Genomic DNA, 19,802 nt, shown 5'->3' with positions numbered 1-19,802 from the left:
ATACACCTGATGGTTTCCAAGTAGTTGCAAAAAAGTATCAGAAAATTATTGTCACATAAATAATTTCCTTATTTATTTTCTTGATAACTTTAAAACTATTTGAGCTACACTAATAAACCTCTAGACCTTTTTTGTAGCAAATTAAATTTTCTACAATTTTTGTTTGAAACATTTTTTTCTAAAATTTATAAGTACACTACGAATGTCATTTGAAAATATAATCACCTTTTCTTGCTTTAGTTTTTTTGTGTTAACGTTTAATCGCGAAATTAATGTATGTAAAAAAAAGAAAAATAAAAAAAAAAAGGTGATGAAATGTGCATGAATTAATTATAATAATTAGCCTAAAATCTTTTCTCCGAGTGATGTTGCATCGAATAGTGAAAGTATCATGTTTAGTAGTTTTTAAATTATTAAAGTTCAAAAAAATGAGACGTTTCCATTTTATTTAAATTTATGATAGTCAATTTTTTATTTAAAAATATTAATTCATATTAAAAAATCGCAAATTTAAAAAGGAAAATATTTAAAAAATTAAATATCATTTTAAATTAAATATTTAATTTAATTTAATTACTACTTTATAATCGTGGAATTTATTAATCTAAATTACTAAAAAAAAAACATCCAACTATTTATTTTGTGTAAATTATTATTATTTTGTTATTTATCTTCATAAAATTAAGATTAAAACAAGCAAACAAACCACAATAGAAACTGAATTCTTTCAAGTGTGAAAAAAAAATCAAACAAAGAAAAAACAGACCTTTTTTTATTTATTTCTTTTTTCTAAATAAATTTTTCTTCTTTTTCTTTAACACTTATTTTATTTATTTAGTTTTTTATTACCATGATTTTTTTTTCTCGTTTATTTTCCCAAACCATCTTGTTCGTCAGGAACTCAGGATCGTGGTTGAGTTTAAATCGTAACGATAACTACGTCGCGATTAAACAGCCAGGGATATCCTGAAGGTTTGTTGTTTTTTTTTTTTTTTTATTTCTTCTACCAGACCGAGAAAATGAATAAAATAAAAACTATAAGGAAGAAATGAGAAGAAGAAAGAAAGATCTTAGGGATATCGTTTTGGTAGGACAGCCATTATTCTTTGCCTTGAAGGCACGCAAGAACGTCTCTCCTTTCTTTTCCATCCTCCTCAAACGTTTGCTGGACTTGACGATTTTTCTCCAAGACAAGCTTCACTTCTTGAAGGGAAATGCACGTCCACCAGAAAATCTTGGGGATCGATTTACTCTGAGAATCTTCTCATCCTCTGAAATAATAACAACAATAAGGATATTACTATTATTATTATTATTATTATTATTATTATTATTATTATTATTATTATTATTAAAAACAATATAATAAAATGAACAATAAAGGATACGTAAAAGTATAAATAAAGGTAAAAATGTAAAATAATAAAAGGAGATGGGGTAAAAATGTGCGTGATCTAACTGGTATGAAGGGCATGGCTTGTCCTGGGCACATTCCAAGAGTGGTGAGCAACCGTCGCATGACCATCGTGTCTAGTCGGAGAATTCTGCATCCATCTCTCTTGCTATATACTGAACCAGGTCAGTCAACTATGCACTCAGGTGCCAAGCTACTGCTCTCATAGCGGCGGTTAGCATACTCCATTTATCAGTTAGCACAGACGACATACATAGCCAGTGGTATGGAAATTTTTTAACAAAATAAAAATCATACAAGAAGGATGTCCCAATTAGTAATCACTTAACTTATAATTTTAATCATCATTACCTTCAAAGTAGTTCCTCTTAACATTTTTTTTTAAATTGTTTTTATCTTTTTTTATCACTTTCAACACTTGACGTTGCCCTTTTGTCTCATCGAATTAAAATTTATTCAACTAAATTTTTTTTATGGATCAGATTTACTAGGATTTTATTCTTATTTATTTATTTTTTTTTTTTATGTACTATAAATAATCCTGTACACTGTAAAAAGTCAGGAGTTTCTTTTTTCATCGGAGTGATTTTGATTTTATTTAAATTCGTATTCATTCCAATTCGAAGTTTTAATATTAAAATAAATTTACCTTCGGAGTAAATTTCACTCCAAAGGATTAAATAAATAGTCATCAACTCCTCATTTAAAATGAATCAGTGAAAAATCCCGCAATCAGTGAATATTTACTGCGAATTAGTCCCATGTACATCACTGATTTAATTAGTGATATGGGACTATTTGTGCAGTGAATATTCACTGATTAATTTTAAGGGTGCGACTCGTGATTCAAATGAGGGCTAGCTGTTTCAAATTTAATTCAAAGGCTATTAAATTTTTGAAAATATCTCAATAACTTTTAAATAATTTATCAATTTTGTCCAACTATCGAAAATTTTTAAATAACAGTCATTGTAAAAAATATAAATTTCTTAATTAAACATTACTTTGACAGATTTTTTTTGCCATAATAAATCCGGCAATTTCGCAATTTTTAAATCTCAATATATACATACATGTAAATATACGATTAATACACATCATGAATGATAATAATAAGAATAATTATAATAATGTAAGCAATGATGATCGATCTTTTAATAGAAAATTTTTTTAATTACCAATTAAACAAACAACTTAAATATTTTGACAGTTTAAAAATAATTTCTTATAATTTTATGGTCTCCTTTGTCTATGTTTACACATACGTTTTTTTTTAATCGTGCGCTGTTGCTGGTTTTTAAAATGGCCAATGACGTGACGTCATAATTTCAGTTTTACTAACCATTATTATTGATAAATAATTCAAATCATCCATAACACTTTTTTTAAAACGATTATATCATTAACATAAATTAAATAATATTTTGAAACATTTGTCCTTTTGTCTATTCTAATAATATTTTTGTTATAAAGTTGAAACATAAAAAATTATAGTTTCCCATAAGACTGTGTTAAAACTTTGATTTTTAATCGTTGATAATTTTTTCAAATGATCGATAACACTAAAATTTTAAAGAAAGATAATTATTGATTCATTTTTGCCAAAAATATAAAATTTGAATTTTTATATAATAGTAAGCCTTACGCAAGAGACTCCACATTAACTCTAGATTAAACCCGCGTTCACTTCCACAACTTTTTAGTGTAAGAAAATTTTTGTCACTCAATTGACTATTTAAATTAAAAAAATAATTTTTGCCGACTATTAATATATGTTTATATTTAAAATAATAATTGTTTATAGTAGTTTTTTCAAAAGATGGTTATTCTTAATCCAAAGTGTTAACTTTTTCTCGAAAAAGGTTTAAACGAAAAGTTGGCGTAAAAATTGAAACCGACAAAAGTTGTGGTTTTATAAAAGAACCGGAAAACAGTATAGACGGAAGTGAAATAGCAACGGATAGCAAGTGGATAAAGAATAAGAGAAGGAAAAACACCGTGAGAAGACAACGAACAAGAATAAAATAAAAAACAAGATAAGAAGAAAATACTATAAGCAGAAGATGAACAACTCGGGGAAGAAGTTGAAGACGACGAAGAAGACTATAAAGTAAAGTAACCGAGTGAAAGAAAGTATCAATAGTTTCCAAGTGGCATTGCGATTTCGCCAAGTCTCCAAGTGAAGGCTGTTTCACTATATATAATATCTTACCATACACAGCAACAACAGTCTAGTCTATACTCACAAAATAGAGAGAAAGGAAAATACGACTGAAGACGAGACAGTTTTCTCTCGTATATATGCTAAACGTTTCTCTGAATGTCCATTGTTTTCTTCAATTGTGACCTCAGGACAGATTTTATTGGCTCCGTAGAATTTGATTCTGCCACGCTTTCAATTTTTTTTATTTTTTTATCTTTCTTTGCTTTACTTCACGCCGAACTCGAGCTGACTGTCGATTCGACAAGTCCACAGGATCAGGACCCTGTCCCGTTCTAAACTAAACTCCACTAACTATGTCTCACTATATATATATATATACATACAGTATAAATATATATTGAGAAACTAAACTAGTCTATAATACTAGACCGACAAGGCCAGGGTTTAGGTTTAATCAGCGTGTGGTTACGAACGTCCCATTGTCGTCGAATATTCGTGGCACGAGAGACGGAAAACGAAGGGAAAGGGCGAAGGACAAAAAGAACAAGAAGTTTATGAACAAGACGAAGAAGGATTGCTCTAAAAGTCTACACTAGTTTAGGCCTTCTGTCCTGACGAGAATAATGGAAATAACGAAGCGTGATTGGGCTCACAATTTATCCCTTTTACTTATATTACATTACATTATTCGTGCAGTTTCACCCGCTAACGCTACTACACATTACATCTTTTCATTAATTTTTTTTTTTATCACTAAATTATTGTTATTACTTTTTCTAAACTTTCTTTGTAATGTTTATCCGGGTTTTTGTCCAGACTTGCTCTACGTAATTACGTTAAACTCTAATGTTGTTCGCAACACCAGTGCCCCATAATTTTCGGCTTACAAAAGTAAAGGATTAATTCTAAACCGCAAGACTCTTAAGTTAATAAAACCTGTGCCCTTTTACATGTACATATACATATATATCACATATAAAAGGTAGTCTTGGAAACTTTCCGTTGACCGTTACTTGTTAGTCTGCTGATGACTCAGAAGGCCAAAAATTCAGGGACGTATCAACTTATTGGCATCTTCTTCTTCTTCTTCTTCCTTTTTTTCTTCTTTGTTTCTATTATAACTTTAAATCTTTATAGCGTCTACGATGTTTATAAAAAGTATTCACGTCATCATCGCGCTTTAAATTTAAATATATCGAAAAAAAAATATATAAAATATATTTTACATTTATTAGTTTATTGCCTATTTCATTAACGATTTCAGATTAACCAAAATTTAAACCGTCAAATAAATTTGATGGTTGAAATTGTAGTTAAATATAAAAATTTAAAAGCCCGTGTTTATTTTTGGGATAAAGCAAAATATCGATTAATAGTATGTATATATATATATATATATATATATATATATATATATATATATATATATATATATATATATATATATATGTATATGTATGTCTAAAAATCTTATCCTTTTCAAGTAACGTAAAGCATCAGCCGCCTCTTCGATCTCAGCAGCCCCCGCCTTTAAGAATTATATAAGGAGGGATCGATTGGTCACTCTCGAGCCTTCATTTCTTTTTATTTTTATCATCATCTTACCATCGTTTTTTTTTTTTTATTTTTTTTCGTCTAGACTAGACTCTTCTACATTACCAATTCGTTGTATGTATTTCTTTCTATGTATTCTATACTCCGTTCTTTTGGTATCGTTTATAGGAGATGGGATCATGATGGTGGTAGTGTTTGTAGTAGTAGTAGTAGGAGAAGTAGAAGTAGTAGGTAATAGTAATGTAAAAAAAAAAAAAACGCGACGTGGTAAAGCGTTGCCAGTTTTTCTTAACTTGGTATGGTATGTCCTGTACGACAGGAAGAGTGTACATAGCCGTGGTAAAAATAAATCTAAAAAAAAAATATAAGATAGTCATATAAAAAAAATTAAATATAATAATAAAAAAAAGGAGTACCGATGAACAAGTAGAACGTGGACGTCCTGGAAGGTCGTAGAACGGTGCTCTTGAGTTTCATACGACTTCATTCATGACTCTCTGATCATTTATCTTGTTCGGTCTCAGTCTCTTTTTACCTCTCCACATTCTTCTCTTTATCCGCGTGGACCTCCCACCAATTTGCAACTTAACTCTCAGCTTAAAAGTATGTATCTTTACTGTGTCATGCCGTCCTATGCTGTGCTGTACTCTGTACTGCTGTGCTTCTGTACTACTATATATATACATATATCAACACTTCTTAGCTGCTGAGATTCATGAAACGACCTCGTCTGATGACGTGGCATTTCGTCATCCTGTCTGACAGTTAACGTTATTAAAATATCTCAGATACTTTGGACTGATAGTCCAGCATTATTATCTCTATCTGCTTTTTAAAAAGTCTCCTTTTAATAATTCCCTTACTATACATTTCACTTTTTCTTATTCTCATTTACTCTGTCAACTTAATCAGATACTTTATTTTTTTATTATTCTAACTCATTTTTGTTTTTTTTTTTTAAATTTTGATTTTTTTAAACTCTCGAGTGTGAATGTAGCAGACAAATTTCAAATTATTAATAAATTAAGTAAATAATTAATAAAATAATATTTATGAAAAATATATAAAAAATTTATAAATATTATTTTTTTAATTATTTACCCTATTTATTTAAAATTTTAAATTTATTTGATGTCTGATACATTCACACTCGTTTAAACTCATCTATTTCCTAACTCAAATTTTTATTTATTTAATTTAGTTTTGTATTTATTCCAATTTTGAGCTCAGATTGAATTTGATCAGTAAAAAATTTTTTTTTGTAACTCGGATTGATAAAAAAAAAATTTTTTTTCGGTTAAAATTATATGACTCTAATTGACTAAATCTAAGATTTTCGGATTTTTTTTTTCAACAAATCAATTAAAAAAAATATGCACGTTTACAAAATTCAAAAAACTGTAGGTGCAATTTTTCCAAACATTTTTTTTTTTAAATTTATCATTTTAAAAAATCATTCAAAATTTATTAGACGTCGGTTAACCAGTACCATGAAATTTTAAATTAAAAAAAAAAAAAAAGCAAATAATCGTATAATAAAAAAAAATTATTAAGAAGTAATTATTATTGAATATTAAAAAATAATAACTATACTCAATGAATATATCGATTTATATAAAGAAATAAAATAATTAAATTGATTAGTGACCTTAATTTACTGTTATCATTAAAATTCCATAAATATAAATTAGACATGTGGAATTTATCTTGAATATTTATTTAATTGCGTAATTATAAAAAATATTCCTTTGAGAAAAAGTGTTATATCACAGTTTCAATTCTTTTTTTTTACATATCGTGATAATATCATAATTCATTTCTCGCCAATGTGTAAAAAAAAATTTCTTTTTTTTTCTAAATTTTAAGATATAAAGAATATTTCGGATTTTTTAAAATGTAAATTAAAAAAAAAAAAAAAAACCAAAAATATGCACATGTAGAAAATTAAAAAAGCTATCGGTGCAATTTTTCAAAATATTTTTTTTTTAATTTATCATTATAAAAAATGATTCCAAAATTATTAGACGTCAACTAGCTTAAGTATCATGATGAAAAAATTTAATGTTAATAAAATAGTTCTGTAAATTTAGTCACAAAACATAAAATGTAAATGTAACATAAAAAAATCAATAATACATGAAATTTTCTACTATTTTCTTAAATCAATAAATTTAATAAAAATGCATATTAAATGCGTCGTACAAAAAACAATAAAAACATAAATTCATAAGATATAAATATGCATCTATTGATATATTTATAAATAGCTGTAAAGAGTGAGTGGTCTAGTGTCGCTTTTGCTTGGTGTAACAACGAATGCAGCATATGGGGCCGGTCTCATGCACTCGCGCATAGCAACAGAAACGCGAGAGAGAGACGGAGAATAGGGTCTAGCCAACGGTTGGTGTGGCGTTGAGCAGACGACCGGAGGCAGCAACGTGTTGAAGAGAGTATGCACAAGAGTACCAAAGCCGTTAGCATAAGAGAGAAAAAGTAACAGTGATGAGAAGAGAAGAGCCGCGACGAGACGAGACGAGAAGAGTAGAGACGACGGTAGTTACCCTTTCCTCAGTGATGGGATAGGGAGTCGGCGCGCGACGTCGCCAAGAGACCATACAGTATAAGAGCAAGAAAGCAAGAAATTCAAGAAAATGAGACAGTGGTAATGTTAAGGTAGAGAACCAAAAGACCCAAAGAGTATAGAATCTGAGAAAAGAAAGATAGAGACCCGTAGCAAAGTAGAGAAAGAAAAAGAGGTGGGTGCCACCTTGTATCTCACAATCTAAACACAAAATCCCGTCAAAGATGTTCCTTGTTCCTCCTCGTTGTTCTTCCACGAGTCGAGATCTCCAGGATCCTTTAATCTGCCGAGAATGCTTCTCGCTTATCAATCAAAGTCAAGCGACAGCCTTTAACTTTAAGAAAAAAAAAAAATGTTAAAACAAAAATGATAAATAAATAAAAGAAAATTAAACCCCCAATGCTCGTGACGTCCAGTCAAATGCAGTCGTTTCAATTGAAATCTCATTGCATCTGGTGAACGCTAATTCACATTCTCATACTATATTATATATGTATACTTATATACTTGACAACGACAACGACGACCTGAATCGAGCGCGTGCATCGACATTGTCGAACCAGGCCAAAGAGGTCACGTAAAGCGCACTGGGTTTGGGGTAGGTCGCGCCTAACGCCGAGTTCGTGATTTTCGATGCTATACCAATATCACAATCAAACGCCATTCATCTACTATCACACATGTGCTGTATAGTAATCGTTAACTCCTCAAAGTCAGTTTATGTCATTTCAAATGTCGTGGAAGTCATCATTCACTTCCACTCTATCACCGTCAATTTAATATTATTTTATTTTAAATATCAGAGGTGTTACACCAAACCAACTCATGTACATTACGTCAAAAACATGGATTTTTATTCAAATTCATAATTCAATTAGTGGTTTGGTTTGTATACATAAATGATTATCAAAAAAGTAAATTTTTTGATACGTTGATTAGTCTAGATGGTAGTTAAAACGATGAGGTCATTGACCGATGGACTACCGGTGGGTAATACGTCATTCGAGACGCGACGAGACTGAGACTGAGAGGCAGAGGCTTTTCATGCTTTCCTGCCTCTCTGAAACTCATCCAAGATTTTCCCCCGCTTTAATAACGCCGAGAATTAATAAGTTATTGTTATGAATTGTTTGAAGATTAATTAAAAGGTTTTGATAAAATTTTTTAATAACAAATTTTATTTTTTATTCTTACCACTGATTATTATTAAGATGCTATTTTTTATAAATTTATTTAGTTTTTTTTATCGTTTAAGCAGCATGATTTTCACGTGGTCGCATTGATATCGATTCCGCGCGGTCGGCATATTGGATTCTGCGCTTTGTCATCTTGTACTTGTATCTCTTACTCGTTGGTTGCTGGTTCATTGGTTTATTCTGTTGCACTGGTTTGCGATTTAATACAATAGTTGTTATGATAAAGGGGATGAACAAGATTTTTGTGTACTGAAGTGCTACAAAAGCATGGAGAAATAAAGATTTACATAATGAACGAGATGATGAGTTCCATGGGGTTGCGCAGAACCCCCATATTACCCACCACCACAAGCTTCAGCGGGGTACCACTGGACGGAAATGTCAAGCCTTTGCTTGTGTCGCTGTACAGCTTCCCTGTGTTGCTCATAAGGCTGTAGATCTTTTGAACTTAAAATTCAGTTTTAAATCGATAATTCAAAATAATTACTCTGAAAATTATGAAATTATAATAAAATTTTAAGATATGGAGTAAATACATATGTGAGAATTAATGTAGTAGACAGATGAATTTAAAATTTTAAATAAAGGAAATAATTCAAAAAATAATATTTATGAAAAATGCACTTATTAATTTTTAAATTTTTTAAATGCCCATTTTTTTTTAATTTTATTTTATTAATTATTTATTCTATTTATTAATAATTTTAAATTCGTCTGATGTCTGCATGAGTGTGAATGTAGTAATGTTAGCAGACAATGAAAAATTTTCTGATTTTTGTTTCTACAAGTCAATTAAAAAAAAAATCGAAAATAAAAATATGCGCATGTAAAAAATTTAAAAAACTACAGGTGCAATTTTTTCAAATGTTTTTTTTTTTTATAATTTATCGTTTAAAAAAAAATTTCAAAATTATTAGACTCGGATGACTTCAGTTTCATAATGTAGCAGATATCAGACAAATATAAAATTATAAATAAATAGAGGAAATAATTAAAAAATAATATTTATGGAAAATGCACTTATTAATTTTTAAATTTTTTAAATGCCCATTTTTTTAAAAATTTTATTTTATTAATTATTTACTTTATTTATTAATAATTTTAAATTTGACTGATGTCTGCTACATTGACACTCATAATAAATGCTATTACTGCTACTCGTTACTGCAGTTTATTATCAAAGTACTGTCGACATTCAGTCAAAATAACCAACTACCTTTTTCAAATAATTTTCCCCACAAAAAATATGCAGATAATATTTATACACTGTAAAGAACCGGTAGTGATTACAGATTTTATTTAAATCCGAATTCAGTTTCATTGTAAATGATTATATTGTCGAAAATTTTCAGAGAAAACGCAAATTGAATCCCTTGGAGTGAAATTAACTCCAAGGGGTAGTATTTTAATACGTAAACTTCAATTCGGAGTAAAATTTACTCCTAGAGAGAGTTTATTTAAATATTAAAACTCCGAAACTGTGAATGCGGATTTGAATAAAATCCAGATCACTTCTGAAAAAAACATTTCGTATTTACTCCATATGCAAAGTGATTTTTTACCAAATTCCAAAATTCCGAGTAACAGAGTGGATTCAGATTTAAATAAAATTCATAATCACTCCCGTAATTTCTTTGCACTTTGTAACAGTCATTAAAAATATAATTTTTAAAATAAAAACTCCAAAATAAAACGGATTTTAAATTAAATAACAATTTTTTAAAATTTGCATTGAAAAGTATGCATTTAAGTAGTAATTTATTATTTTAATTATTATAAATGATAAACACATGGAAAATTAACGAATAGTTATTTTTGTAGTTAAATTTGAAAATGGAACACGTCAACAGAAATGATTCTTTAGTGTATGTTGATAGACTTCCCCTTGTATAGCTCGTTCCAGCATCGTTTTCACTCTTCATTGTCTTGATAATTGGAAACAAAAGAAAAACTCGATAAAAGGACGGGTACAATCACCTCTCCTTCTTCCCACCACCGCAAGTCCCGACACCTTTTCCCATGTAGTTGTCCTTTTTTATTTTCACCTTTTCTTTCCGTTTTTTCTCCGCCACAACAAATATTGTTTGTACAGCATCCGCTTTCTCTCTCTCTTTTTCTCTTACTCTTTCATCATTTCCATTAAATTTTATAAAATTTAATTTTTAATTAAAAAAAACGAAGGAACCCCATTAAAATTATAGTGTAACAAGGGCTGGTACTCGCCAGCAGCGTATATAAAATCTTTTTAATAACAACATTTGCGACCTTTCAATAATGGGCCAGATAAAAATCATAATGATCCAGTCACGATATTTGTTGTTGATAATAATAATAATTGAAATTACAATTCTTTAGATGTAGTAATTAATTAAATTAGTGGTCCTAAAGTTAGCAAACAATTAACAATCTTTACATTTCTTTTTCAACAAATCAATTACAAAAAGAAAAAAAAAAGAAAAATATGCACATGTAGAAAATTTAAAAAACTATAGGTGCAATTTTTTTAAATATTTTTTTTTTATTATTTATCGTTTAAAAAAAAAACCAAAAAATTATCAGAAGGCTAACTTCAGTATTATTCAAATTGATAAGTATGAATTTTGCTGACAGTTTTCAATTTTTTAAATTTTGAATAAATCAATGAAATTTAAACAGAATAAAAATAAAAAAATGTTTATTTAGGGCTAGTTTTTCAAATCGGGTTTTTAAAAATCTGGATTTAAATTATTACTGGTATATCTATATACTATTAATGTACAAGATATACAGCAATATATTAAGTCCGGATAAAAAAAAACTCGATTTGAAAAACTGGCCCTTAGATAATTGAAAAATCAGTACGCGCATTTTTTAAAATTTCATTGTGTTAATTAATTAATTTATTTAAAATTTATCAACTGTCTCATATCCGCTACATTCACATTAATTTCAAATCAGTAAATTAATTTGGCAACGTCTATTTTTCATCCTCCAAGTCCTCTGAATTCTTCTAAATAAAAGAACGGGTATAATGACCGACCCTCCTTTTTATAATCGTAAATCCTTCCGCCGATTCCCATCTAGCTGTCTTCTATATATGTCTTTTTATATATAAATGTCCTGGCTATGTTATGATACTCAAGTTAGCCGACGTCTAATAATTTTTAAATTTTTTTGGAAACGACAAATTAAAAAAAAGTATTTAAAAAAATTGCACCTGTAGCTTTTTTACTTTTCTACTCTTGCATATTTTTTTTTAATTATTTATTAATTAATTTAATAATAATTATTTAAACCAGCGACCGCCGCAACCAATAGATACATCGATATTTTTCCCTTAGAATTGATTCAACGTCACTACAAAATAAAATCTTCATTTAAATTATTTCTGAACAGTTGTAAAATAATAATTACAACAAATATATGAATATAAAAAATTGATAAATTATTTTTATATTAATAATAATTATATTTTTTAGTTAAATATTTAATTTTTATAAATTAATGATATATTAAAAATAATAAAATTAATAAAAATCAATACATTAGATAGAAAGTGCTGCCTCCTATAAGTAGATCATAGTGAACTACAAATGCGCGCGTATATTTAAATTTAAATTTAAAAATTATTTTTTTGTAATAAATATTTATAATTAAATATTTAATTATTTATTTTAAAAATTGTTTCTTTTTTTTTAAATGATGATTTTATTTCATGAGATAATTAAAATATTTGAATAACGAAATGCAACTTTATATCCGAGCATCGAATAATTTTTTTTTATTTATCATATTATATTATAACGGTTTCATATAAAAGTAATAAACCATAAAAAGTTTATGGAAATAAAAATAAATATAAACCTCATTTATTTCTCGAGATATTGAGTGTTAAAATTTTAAAAAGAAAAACAAATATATTTATGTTCCTGATGATTATTATTATGTTAACTCTCTTTCGGTTACTTTACTTTTTTTGTGAGGTAATAGAAGGAGTAGAATAAAAAGGGTAAAAGAGTCTGCGGGATTACGTTGGGATAAGAATAAACACTTGAGGACACTAGAAGCTGTGTTGACTTGAGTATATTTGAGTATTTATCTTTCGGACATTTCACATTAATAAATATATACAATACTCACAATTAAAAACATTTGCTAATCTATTATTATTTTTATTTTTAAGGTTTACTATGCGAAGAAAAAAAGAAGAGCGCAACAGATGCAGGGTGAGGATGGCTCTCATAAAAAAGAAAGAAAGCTGTACAACGACGGTTGGGATGATGATAATCATGATTATATCATTAAGAATGGTGAAAAATTCTTAGATCGATATGAAATTGATTCATTAATAGGTAAGAATTATTTTTTTTTTTTTTTGTTGTTGAGTTTATAATTTTTAAATAAAAACTCTCATTGTTCATACTAAAAATGTATGTTCGAAATTGATGAGTGTTAATGTGGCGGACATCAGACAAATTTCAAATTATTAATACAGTAAATAATTAATTAAATAAAATTTTGAAAAAATGCGCATTTAAAAAATTTAAAAATTAATAAATGCATTTTTTATAAATTATATTTTTCTAATCATTTTTTTTATTTGTTTGTAATTTTAAATTTGTCTGTCTGCTACATTTACACTCGTCGAAAATGTGATATATTTATTATTTTTAATATTAATAATAGATCAATTGAAAATTAATTAATTGCAGAATCTTATATTTTTGTTATTAAAAAATTTCTGACACTAAAACCTCAATTGTAATTGACAGTAAAAGTACAAATTTTTTTTTTAAAAAACAGGGACAAAAATTTTTTTGTCTAATGATTCAAAATAGTTATTAACTTCAATAAAGCGTGATACTGAAGTTAGCTGGCGTCTAATAATTTTTGGATTTTTTTAAAAACGAAAAAAAAAAAAAATATTTAATAAATTGCACCTGTAGTTTATTTAATTTTCTACATGTGCATAGTTTTAGTTTTTTTTTTTTGTAATTGATTTGATGAAAAATAAATCCGAGAATTATTAATTGTCTGCTATCTTCAGGATCATAATAAATCATGTATTTGCACACTGTAAATTATATTCTAGAAATTTAACTATCGAACTGCAATTTTATTGTCTTTAAATTTTTTATTTAAATTATTTAATAATATTTAATTTTGGTATTAAGTCGAAGTCAAAAAATACAAATTTAAAATAAAAATCTTGCAATTTTGAATGAGTAAATTAAAATTATAACGAATAAATATTTACGATTATTTTTTATTTTTAAAAGGATTATAAAATAAAATTGTTTAACTAATTATATAAATAAAATTTAATTAGGTAAAGGTAGCTTTGGCCAAGTAGTAAAAGCATTTGACCACGAGGAACAAACCCAAGTGGCAATAAAAATAATTAAGAACAAAAAACCATTTTTAAATCAAGCGCAAATCGAAGTTAGGCTATTAGAAATGATGAATAAAGCGGATACCGATAACAAGTATTATATAGGTAAGTTTCTATGTATATTATTCTATCAAATAAAGTATAAAATTTAACTAATAAATGTTAGCTAATAATTAATTTTTTATTTTTTTCTTTAGTTAAACTCAAGAGGCACTTTATGTGGCGAAATCATTTGTGTCTGGTATTCGAACTACTGTCTTATAATCTTTATGACCTACTTAGAAATACGAATTTCCGCGGAGTATCTTTAAACCTAACGAGGAAGTTTGCTCAGCAACTGTGCACTGCCCTCTTGTTCCTGTCCACGCCGGAATTGAATATCATTCACTGTGATCTGAAACCCGAAAATATTCTTCTGTGCAATCCTAAGCGTAGTGCGATAAAGATTGTCGATTTTGGAAGTTCGTGTCAACTTGGACAGCGGGTAATCTATTATTTATTATTATTATTATTATTATTATTATTATTATTATTATTATTATTATTATTATTATTATTATTATTATTATTATTATTATTATTATTATTATTATTATTATTATTATTTTATGAACAGGGTTTTAATTAACGATCAGGATTTTTTTTATTTATTAGGAGAATTACGATTTTTCTGATCTGCTTAATTGACAGAATTTTCTAAATTCTATTCTTTCCCATAAGTAACTACATATAAATTAATAATACTAATATCGCATTATTTTATATGCGCAATTCAATATAATGCATTAATAAAATAAAATAAAATCTCATTATCAAAGAAGTTCCTTACTGGGATTATCAGTAAACGGTTGCTCAATTTCAAAACACAGTAGACAAGTTTTTCAAAATTAATTTTTTAGTATTTTTAGTTCCAGTGAAGTCTTGTGAACATGATTCAATTCATATTTCAAAAATTTTACTTTTGTCAGTTAGTGTGTTTTGAAATTAGGCAGCCGCAAAGTTGATGCAAGTACATTCTACTTTAGACCATTTAAATGGTGTCGAAGATAGTGATGGCGAATTCATATGAATGTTGTTAGAGCAAGTATTCCAGACTTACTATCATACTTTGGAAGAATTCTATTTAATTAATATAGTCTTCTATTATTTTATTATGGTGAATTGTTATTATTATTATTATCATCACCACTCAATTGACGATAGTTATTACAATTTAATTGAAAAATGTCAATCAACTGACTGACAATGATTGAACAGAAAAAATATAATAAAATAATTGATGTATTAATTGTTTTATGTACTTACAGATATACCAGTACATTCAATCCAGGTTTTATCGGTCGCCGGAAGTTTTACTTGGAATCCCATATGACCTCGCGATAGACATGTGGAGTCTTGGTTGTATTCTAGTAGAAATGCATACAGGCGAACCTTTGTTCAGTGGCGCCAACGAGGTAATAACTTTGTACAATCATCAACTACATAATAATATTTCCACAAACTTCTTCAGTCACTAGATCCTTATTCGTAAGAAACGTCATTTGATTACTCAACTTATCGTACAACTGTTGTACAGCTTAACTCCGAAATTTTATACTCCATAACATCTTAACTTTCAATTCATTTTATTCATGACAATCTTTACAAGAGATTTTAAGTCAGCTGTCTATTACTATTATTTATACATGAAAAAAAAAAACCACTTGAAGAAGTAAAATTATTGATAGTTATTTAGAAAAAATTTATGATTTTTTTTTATTTTATATTAACAGAAATATTTAGAGGAAAAAAAATTATTATTTATACTCAAGTTTTAATAGTCTCGTAAATTAGTTTAGTCTTTTTTTTTTTTAGTGAAAAAAAAAAATAGCAAGTAAACCAATTAACTGTTTAAAAATAATTTAAAGTTAAGCAGTGGAGTATTTTGACAGTTTACTATATAAATATTGATAAAATAATTTAATTAATATGATGGAATAGTGAACTCTAAGTATATTAAGAATATTCTTAAACGCCCCCCCCCCTCCCACTTTTTAAAAATATGTAATAATTTTTAACTGTCATAACTGTATTAATTAATTTAAAAAAATTAAAACCTTTATTGAAAAATAGTAAGGTAGTAGGAATTTCACCGAGATATAGCATTTATAAAAAATTACTTACGGCTGTTATCAATCAGGAGTCAAAAGTAATTTTTTGAATAAATATAAGCCTATAAAATTTGAAAATTCGAATTTTAAAATTGAGCTGAAGGTTTTACGGAAATTTTTTTCCAAATTTGGTTTAACTCCTAATTGATGTCAATTGTAAGCATTTTTTTTTAAAATCTCATCAAAATTGCAACTGCGCTGTCCTTTTTTTCATTAATGATTTAATTTCTTTTAAATAAATTGATAAAATTTTGATACGCTTATGACCATTGAGTCATAATAATCCGCAGAAAAATGGACAAAATCTTACACGTAATTTTATTTGATCTTCATCAGACACTTATAAATAAACACATGTTATTCTGTATATCATATAATTACAATTAAATATCAACTACAATATTTACCATAATATGTAGTTCTTACCAGTCATTATTACAAATTAATTAAGTTCACGCTCATTAGTTAATTAAAATAAATACTAAAATATTGAAGATCAAAATAACATATGCTAGCAAACATGCGAATTCACACGGATTATATTAATATGGACGCGAATATTAGCATTTAAAATTTTTAAAAAGTGGGGGAAACTATCTTAGAACGATTTGAAATAAATTGTTTAAATAATTAAAAATTGATTATTTGTATTAAAGGTTGACCAAATGAACAAAATAGTCGAGGTGTTAGGTATGCCACCAAAGCATATACTGGACCAAGCGCACAAAGCGCGGAAGTACTTTGACAAAGTCCCAACGGACGGTTCTTACGTATTGAAAAAGTCGAAAGACGGTAAAAAGTACAAACTTCCGGGTACAAGACGATTACACGATATACTTGGGGTTGAAAACGGTGGTCCTGGTGGTAGAAGATTAGGTGAACCTGGTCATTCAATATCCGACTACCTCAAATTCAAGGATCTAATTTTACGAATGCTTGACTTTGATCCTAAAACACGTGTTACGCCTTATTACGCGTTGCAGCACAACTTTTTCAAACGTACAGCTGACGAAGGGACCAACACCAATATTGCTGCTGCAAATAGTGCTAATACTAGTCCAGCAGTTGTGTCCATGAGCCAGGACAGTGGTGAGTATTTACAGTCTACTTTCTTAAGTTATTTATAAAAAAACATTAAATTTAATATTCAATATTTATAACTACTTATATATATTTACAATTATTTAAATAATGGCTAAAGCGTTGCGTACACTATTCACAGCCAAAGACTGCCATTTTAAATATTCAATTTTAAAATATCTGATTTCAATAGCATTCAATAATTATTATTTTTTTTTTTATTTTTATTATTATTCATTTTTGTTATTTTTATTATTATTACAATATCGCGATAGATTTAAGGGGGATTTAATGCTGCTTACATACAAAAGCTCGACCAGACTAGCCAGACGATAAAACTTTTGTTATTAATTCCTCAATAATAAATTAATCGCCAGGACAATCCTACTAATTATCATTAATATTTAATTTAATATTTTTTTGTTATTGTCATTAATATTAACAAACAAGTGCTTTGTTATTTACTTATTAATCATATATGTAATAGATTTAAATGTTAATTAACAATTTATAAATATAATTAACGTGAAATAATAATATATATATTAAATAATTTAATTGTCTAGTCTTTAGTAGGAGAAAAAAATGATGAGGATGATGAGGATAATTATTTCCTAACAAGATGATAGATGAATTCGATAAATATTAAACGGTTAATTAATAAATAAAATTATTCTGACAAAGGCTCCTATTAATTTTAGGATCAGCCTCGAGAGACGATCGATGACCAACTAGCTGCTTACAGCGTGTTCAGAGTTTTCAGAATTATAGGAGTTTTGATTTGTGCAGAAAGTAAGAAAAAACTTTTAGTGCTCTTTGTTTACTCGGTTTAAGAAAATTTTCTTATTAATAAACAACAACAACAACTACAACAACAACAATACATTTACGGTCTTTTTTATTATTTTAATCATCAGGAGGTTGAGCTATTAATTTTAAAATGCAGCTGGAATATTTAATTAACTACTGTTTAATTATCACTTTCTATTAAATAATTAGGAAATAAATATAAGTGTATAAATTTAATAAAAATAATTTTACAATTTTAATTATTTATTTTTTTTTTCTTTTATTATATTCTTTATTTTTAATTTTTTTTTTAGTCTTTGGCTATTTAAATGGCAATCAAAATGAATAAATGATAATAATAAAAAAAATAATAATAAAATTAGTGCAGAAATCATCAGAAATGAAAGTGCTAACGCTGTTTAATGTACGTTATCGCTTAGTTTCTGCACAAACTAAACAAAATAATTGTTGTTGCCCGTAGATATGATGGGGGGACAGTACGTGGCTCGATGACTGTCGTATCCGCGGGGCGGCGACGACCTGTCCTAGGCCCCCAACCCTATTCTTACTTACTAACATAAGTAAGTTCTGTCTAACAAACAAATCCTAATGAATTTTAAAAATTTTAAAAAAGTATAACCGATTGAGTAAAAAAATTAATTTATTAATTAACAAAAGCCTCCCACTTTCTTCTATTATTGACACCCTTATTTGTCTCCCTCGGCCTCGGATGTAATGAGCGAAGCCTTGCTTGCCTGTATTAATCTCTTCATATAAATATTTATTTTTAAATATTAACTGTCCTTATCATAAATATATTTATGATATTTAATATATATATTATCAATCATTCGAGTTATGGATTCATATTTATAGCCCATAACTTTAATGTGATTATATTTATTGTGCCGTCAACGATGGTGGCCTCACTATATTTTTATATATTTATAATTAAAATTTATCATTTTAATTTAATCATCTATTTATTTATTTTTAATTGTAATTAGTGTTTAATATATTTATATATATATATATATATATATATATATATATATATATGTGAGGTCATTCCATCGTTTATATTTTTATTTGGTAATTATTTTTGTTACTATCAACGCATGCAATTAGCTATCTGCATTGTGCGCTCTATCATCAGCAGAAGTACTGCTGCTACTTTAATTTTATTAATCATTTCATATAAAATTGTTTTTTTTTAAATTTTAAAAGTCATAAGTGCACATCGCGCTGAACGTTTATTTAAGTTATTAAATATTTTATAAAAAACTAATTTATAATTCAAATATAAGTTTTTATTTTTTATCATATTTATGTTTTTTAATATATCATAATAAATATATAAATTGCACGTTCAGCACGAATATAATTACGGATAAAAATAAATCATAAATTAAATGCATCTTAAAATGTCAAATATTATAAAATATCAGGAAATCATAATATATATTTATATATATATATATATATATATATAAAAGTAAATAA

General features: G+C 27.3%; 2 protein-coding genes across 7 annotated transcripts in view; one reads left to right on the top strand and one right to left on the bottom strand.

The window, feature by feature from the left end:
* LOC103568232 (inosine triphosphate pyrophosphatase) overlaps positions 1–19,802 on the bottom strand; it is a 103,135-nt gene that overhangs the window by 36,439 nt on the left and 46,894 nt on the right. The window lies entirely within an intron of this gene.
* Positions 1–19,802, top strand: part of LOC103568234 (serine/threonine-protein kinase minibrain) — a 50,978-nt gene that overhangs the window by 27,068 nt on the left and 4,108 nt on the right. For 3 of the 5 annotated variants that reach the window (XM_008545000.3, XM_008545002.3, XM_008545001.3), the window contains exons 5-9: positions 13,072–13,240; positions 14,218–14,385; positions 14,478–14,764; positions 15,588–15,734; positions 17,087–17,519. In XM_008545000.3, the coding sequence (XP_008543222.1) occupies positions 13,072–13,240; positions 14,218–14,385; positions 14,478–14,764; positions 15,588–15,734; positions 17,087–17,519 (1,204 nt within the window). Of the gene's footprint in view, positions 1–13,071; positions 13,241–14,217; positions 14,386–14,477; positions 14,765–15,587; positions 15,735–17,086; positions 17,520–18,211; positions 18,303–18,780; positions 18,881–19,802 lie in introns of all 5 variants that reach the window. The other 2 variants (XR_548855.2, XR_548854.2) reach the window with 2 other exon arrangements.

This window comes from Microplitis demolitor, chromosome 4, assembly GCF_026212275.2.
Source record: "Microplitis demolitor isolate Queensland-Clemson2020A chromosome 4, iyMicDemo2.1a, whole genome shotgun sequence".
NCBI lineage: Eukaryota > Metazoa > Arthropoda > Insecta > Hymenoptera > Braconidae > Microplitis > Microplitis demolitor.
The sequence above is the reverse complement of the archived record's forward strand: the minus strand, read 5'-3'. Positions and strand labels throughout refer to the sequence as shown.